Raw genomic sequence first — 6,343 nt, 5'->3', positions numbered from 1 at the left:
CGTGTCCCCAAGTGCCACATCCGCACACTTTTTAAGTTAACCCCTCCAGGGATGGGGACTCCAGCGCTTCCCTGGGCAGCCCGAAGGCGCGGGAAGCCCTGGGAAATCTCCTCCCCTCTGCTCCATCCCTGCAGCCTCTGCCCACAGCTCGGGGAAGAGAAAACGAGGAGGAATCAGCCCTTTCCACCCCAAACCTGCCCCAGTGCCCCGTGCCAGGGACACACTGAGCTCCCCTCTCCCTGTCCCATCCCATCTCACACAGTTTGAGCTGCCTGGGATCTCCAGGAATGCCTGGAATGGAAGGACACCAAGCCCCGAGCTCTCCCAGAGAGTTTGGCCACCCAAAACCTTCCTTGGCACCTCCTGAATCCAAGTCACCAAGAGACAGCAAACGCCGAGTGCAAAACCAGGGTCTTTTATTAGAAATCTCCTCGTATAAAAATGATCATGCTCTACACAGTCATCGAATAATTCATAAACATCCAGGCACTGAACTTTGTTTTTTTTGTGTGTTTTTGTTTTTTGACTGGTCAGTACATAAAGCAGACATATTTCAATCCATATGGTCATCACATACATTAAGGAACCACCTATAGAAATCAGCACTTTGAACACAGTCTAGGTTTTATTTTATTTTATTTTGCTGTCTGGTTTGTGTTTTTTTTTAATGTAAATTTTAAGTATTTTTATTTCTTTTTCCTTTTTGCAACATATAGAATTTGGTAGGATATGGGGTAGAGAGTGAAGAGGGACGGAGGAAGACAGGAACGGAAGAAAACGGAGGATTAAAAAAATTAAAAAGAGAAAACAGAAGGTTCTGCACAACCACAAACAATCTCACAAATTCCAGAAAAGGGAAAATGTTGGGGCTCTTATTTTTTTTTTTTCTTTGCCAAAATACAGGAAAAAAAACCCCCAAAGACTTGCTGAAGTCCATCCCCTCTTGCCCGTGCTCCGTCCCCGCGCTCCGCTGTCCCTCTGTGGGAGCCATGCATCGCCCCCGTGGGCGCTGGAAGAGTTTTACTGTTTCTTTATGGATTTTTTGCTGCTGTTGATGGCGTTTTTCCCCCGGGAGATCTGCCCAGTAGCCCCTGCAGGAGCACGTCCCCCGGCTGCCACCTCCCTGTCCTGTGCCGCTGTCCCTGCGAGGAGCTCGGCTCCCTCCCGGTCCCCCTGCTCCTGGAGCTAAATGGCGTGGTTGCTGTAGCTGACGTAGGTCTGCTTGGTGGCCAGTGCTGGAAGGAGACACAGAGCTCACGTGGATCATCAGCAGAGGCCACCTTCCCCCCCTGGCTCCTGTCCCACCCCCCTGACCTGACCAGGAGGTGCCAGCAGGGATGTGACAGGGTTTGCTCATGGATCCGGACAGTGCTGGCACATGGGATCCCTCCCTGAGCTGTGGCAGAGGGGCTGAGCCCCACAGCAGCTGTGGGGGCTCTCTAAGGATGGCTCATCCCAAAGAGAGCCCCCAGGACATGCCATGAGACCCCGGGATGGGAATGGGGTCTCAGCCTCCCACCCGCTTCCCTCAGCAGCCTCCCACAGACAGACCCACGGGTGCTGCCCTTTCCCAAAGCTCAGCTTGCCCCAGCCAGCCCTCCCAGAGCACAATTTGGGGTCCCAGCTGGGTGTCCCACACCCCTGGCCACCTCTCCACGGCAGCTGGGAGCGGAGCGAGCAGCAGGGCACAAAACTAACCAGCCTGGCTACCCCCTCATGCAGGGGGTGCCACAGGAACACAACCCTGCTGCCACCACCCAGCTTCCCCAGCCCTCTGACACACCAGGAGAGGAGGCAGCGATGGCTCCAAAGCCACCACACGTCCCAGAGTGGCACGGGGGGGACACAGCCAAAGCCACAGAGCCATGAACCCTCCCACTCCCTGCAGAGCTGTGCCACTGCCCTCGCTGGGGGACAATGCTCTGCCGAGACCCCCACGAGGTCCCCAGGTACCACAGGGTCAGCAGGCACAGGGACACCCTTCGGCCAAGGGCACAGGCAAGTGCTGGCACAGATGGCACAGCTTGGGACACCCTGAGCAGCACAAACGTGTCCCCACGGAGCCCTTGCTGCAGGTTTCCAACTGGTGTTCCCAGATAACAATTAGATAGAGCAGAAGGAATTGGAGCTGACAGAGCTATTTGTTAGCTGTGATGTTTTCGTAGCTGATCTGCCCGTATCAAAGCCCTGTGAATTATTTATTCTGTTGTTTATTTAAGGATACGTGACCCGGCAGTGACAGAGTGAAAAATGTCCCCTCGGTGCTGCGCTGACGTCCCCCTGCGCCTCCCGCCCCCGGCGCTGCTGCCGTGCCCGTTCCCTGCCTAGGCACAACGGGAGCTGCCAGCCCTGCTCACTCCGAGCTCCCCCAGCCCCGTGTGACACTCTGGAGTCAGGGATGTGCAGATGGAGCTCAGCTCTCCCCGTTTCCAGCATTTAAGATCCTCAGAGGACCCCGTTGCGAGCTCCTGCGGGAGCCACCTCACCTTGCGTTTCCAGGTTTTCGCAGAGCTCCGACTTGGCCTCTCCGTTGGGGCGGAACCCTCCCTTCTGAGAGAACTTGTTGGACATGGTGGCCGCTGTCACCACCGCCTTGAGGCTCCGCTTGCGCTTGGGGACGTTCTGCTCCGGGTGGAAGAGGATGATGTACACCTTGGGCATGTAGAGCATGCCCAGGGACACCGAGGCACTCAGACTCACCGAGATGGTGAGCGTCGTGGTCTGGATGTACATCTGCAAGACACAAGGCCACCAGCTGAGATCCCCCCAAGCCCCTGCGGGATCCGAAAGGGAAAGGAGGAAACAGGGAAAGGAGGGGAAGCTGGGGTTAAGTGAATGGAGTGGGGAGGCAGGGCTGGAATGTCGGCAGTGCTGGGCGTTAAACGTGAGCTTTGACGCTCCACCAGCCTCAGGGTGGGAGCTGCAAGGCTGGTGCTGGGCACAGCAAGGACACCCAATCCCAGGGCACACCCCACTCCCCTTCTCCCTTCAACAGGTAATTCCCATTCTCCATCTGACTCCTGGGCTCTTGTCATGTAAGTCACATATTACACACCGACGCTGCCTTTTTGCAGTCAAAACTAATTTCACGCTCACTGTCCAGGACTAACAGTGACAGATGTTTTGCAAAATGAAAGCCCATTAATCTGACTGTAGAATAATCCATTTTCCTATGGAGAGCAGTTGGCAGGCTCTTCTCAAGCCAGGGCATCTGAGGCAGGTGGCAACTGCAGGCAGGGACCCCCTCCCTCTGCCTGTCCCACCTTTCAGGGAGGCCGGGAGGGCAAGTCCCTGCTCCGTGGGCATCCCTGCTCTGCCAGCATCTGGTTCCTTCCTCTGCAGCATCCCCTTCTCCAGCAGGCTGTCCATGTGCTGGGGCTCTGGGGCTGGGCAGGGAGGGGGCTCTGGGTCTCCAGGTGCCTTTGCACACTCCTGCTTTGCAGGTCACTGACAAGGCTTTGCAAGGAGCCTTAAAGCATTTCCTGAACTTCACCAGTGACTCAATGTCCAGCGATTCCCCTGCAGGTGTTTCACAGGTGGGATTTAACGCCCTGTGAGGAAGCAGGACCCTGAGGAGCTGGGGAAGCTCAGGGTCCCCATGTCCCCGGAGGCTTCACCTGAGGGTTTCTGAAGTGAAAAGGCGATGCAGGGCACACGCTGAGGCAGAGGCTCTGCACTGCTCCCTGGGAGGCAGCTCATCCCAAGAGTGAGAGCTGGTGGGACACAGCTGCTCCAGGACCCCCCCAGGACCCGCAGGTCCCACCTGTGATCCTGCAAAGCCAACCAGCACCTGGCCCAGAGCGCTCCGACTCAGCCCCAAAGGGAAAATGCTACCGAGCTTGCTCTGAGTCAACTGAAAAACTTTGGTTTGTCCCCAGAATAAAACCTCCTGCTGTCACACGCGCCGGTTTGTTTGTTCCACCTTCTCTCTCTAGGCAGTTTTTGGAAATAAAAATGTCATTTCATCAAGTGAAGTCAAAACACATCTCTGTGCCAGAATATGTGTGCTTTTTTATTTCTTCCTTTTTTTCTTTTTTGCCACTCCAACTCTCCAGCCTCTACCACGGCTGTCCTGGATCAGCCAGGAATGAAGGAAACACTGGGACCCCAACTCCAGGCACCCCCCAAGCCCTGCCTGGGAACCAGCACAACTCTGCCCAGCACAGCATGGCCCCGGTGGGGCACGGCTGAGCTCAGCACCCCTCATCTCCCTGGCTCCCTGCCCTCCCAAGGAGCCTTACTTGCCAATCCAGAGATTTCCATATTTTGTGCCTCGGCAGTGGCTCCCCCTCCCCGTGCCTTGGGGCTTGGAGGCGTTTCAGCAAGGAGGGAGGGAGCAGCTGAGCTGAGCTGAGCTGAGCTGAGCTGAGCTGAGCTCAGACGTCTCCGTGCGCGCTCCCCCCTCACTCCTGGGCCGGTTCTCCCAGTGCTGCCAGGGACTCCTCCGTGCTGAGACCCCGCTGCCACCAGCCCCAACTCCCCGCCCCACTCTCTACCTCCTGCAGCACTTTTGGGGTCTCACAGGGCCACTGTGGCGACCTTCCCCCCGATGCTGCATTTGCCAGGAACTGTTCTCCTGCCCACTCCAGCCTCCGCAGCCGTGTCTCGCTGCAGCAAACCCCTCGCCAGCTCAGACAGGAATATTTTAAGCCTGGAGCCTCCACACAGGCGTGTGGAGTCTGCTCAGTTAACCTTTTGCCACTGCAAAGAATGACCATTTCTCACAGTTTCACTTCCTACTCTCTTAATTGGCTTCCAGCCCAGCACCCCGCTTGGCCCCTCTGCTAACGACACTGGAGCTTCCTCCGGAGCCCCGGGAGGTGTGAGCTGTGCTTATTGAGGAACTTCCAGCTCCCGCTGCCTCATGGGCTGGATCAAAGAGCACAGCCAGCCCTGGCTCAGGGTGATGATGCTGAGGGACAGCAGTAACCCAGAATGACCCCACACAGGCCCCCAAAGCCAGCGCTGGGCTCAGCCTTGCCCAGGGCTGGGTGAGCTCGTCCTGCCCGAGGGAGCAGCTCGGGCTTGAGGCACAGCCCAGGCTTGTGCCTGCCCCACAGCAAATCTCTGCATTAATTGGAAGCTGCCCCAACTCTAAATCCACTCCTGGCTCCGCTGCAAGGGGTTTGGCACCGTGGTGGGTGCTGGGAAAGGGCAAACCTGCTCAGCCCTCCTCCAGCTCACCGAACACCACTGGACAGTCCCTGTCACTCCTTCCCTCTCCCTCTTTTCCTTGGCTGAAAGAGAATGTGATAAACAGGGAAGCAGACAATGACTCCACTGTTCTGCTGCCGCCTTATCAGCGCAGGAAATTGTCTCTTTCTTTAGATCCTCTGGTTTTGCTATTTCTGTAATCCGCCGGGATCGGCAGGGATAAGAGGTTCTTTCCAGAAAAGGCTTGGGGGACTTGTTACAATAATATGCCACCTCCATGTAAAGTTCTGGGCACGAGGCAAAGCAAATTAAAGTAAAAATGGGCATCACCATCCAACTCCTCCAGACCACGAGGCAGCCTTGGCTGCAGCCCTGCAGCCGCAGGTGGGGTCGGGGCAGAGATGCCACGGGTCCAGGGGTGCAGGTCTGCCCCGTGGCATCCTCGGGACTCCCGCCATGGGAGAACAGCCCAGACAATGCTCCTGGATTTTCTTTTCCCAAGTGTGCAGATGCTCCACGGAGCCCAACGGGCCCTCAGTCCCAGCAGCGATGGGGTGAAGGTGATGGGATCCCTCCCCACGGTGAGCTGGGGGTGCCCCACCAGGCATCACGTGGGTGATGCCAATGTCAGTGCCCCCAGTTGTCCCCCCAAGGACACGCTCAGAGCCAGACCCTCTCTGCCAGGACTCCTTTTTGACCTTTTCCACCCCAGGACTACAAACCAGGAGCTAAAGCAGCAGCACGGCAGCCCTGAGCACCCACTCCCTTCGGCCTCCTCTGAGTGCGTCCATCACCCCTTGGACACAGCCTGGGGACACTCAGAGTCCACTCCATGGCCCAGGGGCACTCAGAACCCACTCACATGGCCCAGGGACACTCAAAGCCCATTCCCACACCAGCCCAGCAGAACTCCAAGCTGCAATCCCAAAGCCCCGCTACTGTTGGCTCAGCAGGCTCGAGGCAGGGCTGGGCTGTGAGACAGAGCTCCGTGTCCGAGGGGAGTTGGGAACATCACTTTTTCCGCCTCTAATCAGCTTGTTAGCAGCCTAATAACAGAGCAGGCCTGTGCATCACAACCCCCAACGAGAGGCACAGCCTATTGTGGAGCTGCTGCCTGACAGGCAGCGTTCAGCAGCCTTAAATTATCCCGTGACAAGCTGCAGTGAAGAGGTGAGCAACCTTGCGCATA

General features: G+C 57.1%; 1 protein-coding gene across 3 annotated transcripts in view; it reads right to left on the bottom strand.

Annotated features, from left to right (window-relative positions):
• Window positions 1-417: 417 nt before the first annotated feature.
• The window catches only part of GRM4 (glutamate metabotropic receptor 4), a 36,295-nt gene continuing 30,369 nt past the window's right edge, over window positions 418-6,343 (bottom strand). For all 3 annotated transcript variants that reach the window (XM_068995891.1, XM_068995890.1, XM_068995892.1), the window contains exons 10-11: window positions 2,487-2,733; window positions 418-1,235 (exon numbers count right to left, since the gene is read on the bottom strand). In XM_068995891.1, coding sequence (XP_068851992.1) covers window positions 1,186-1,235; window positions 2,487-2,733 — 297 coding nt within the window. In that variant the 3' untranslated portion in view covers window positions 418-1,185. The remainder of the gene's footprint in view (window positions 1,236-2,486; window positions 2,734-6,343) is intronic.

The sequence above is a fragment of the Aphelocoma coerulescens genome, chromosome 26 (assembly GCF_041296385.1).
Source record: "Aphelocoma coerulescens isolate FSJ_1873_10779 chromosome 26, UR_Acoe_1.0, whole genome shotgun sequence".
NCBI classification, from domain to species: Eukaryota; Metazoa; Chordata; class Aves; order Passeriformes; family Corvidae; genus Aphelocoma; species Aphelocoma coerulescens.
This window is presented reverse-complemented; position numbering and strand designations above follow the sequence as displayed.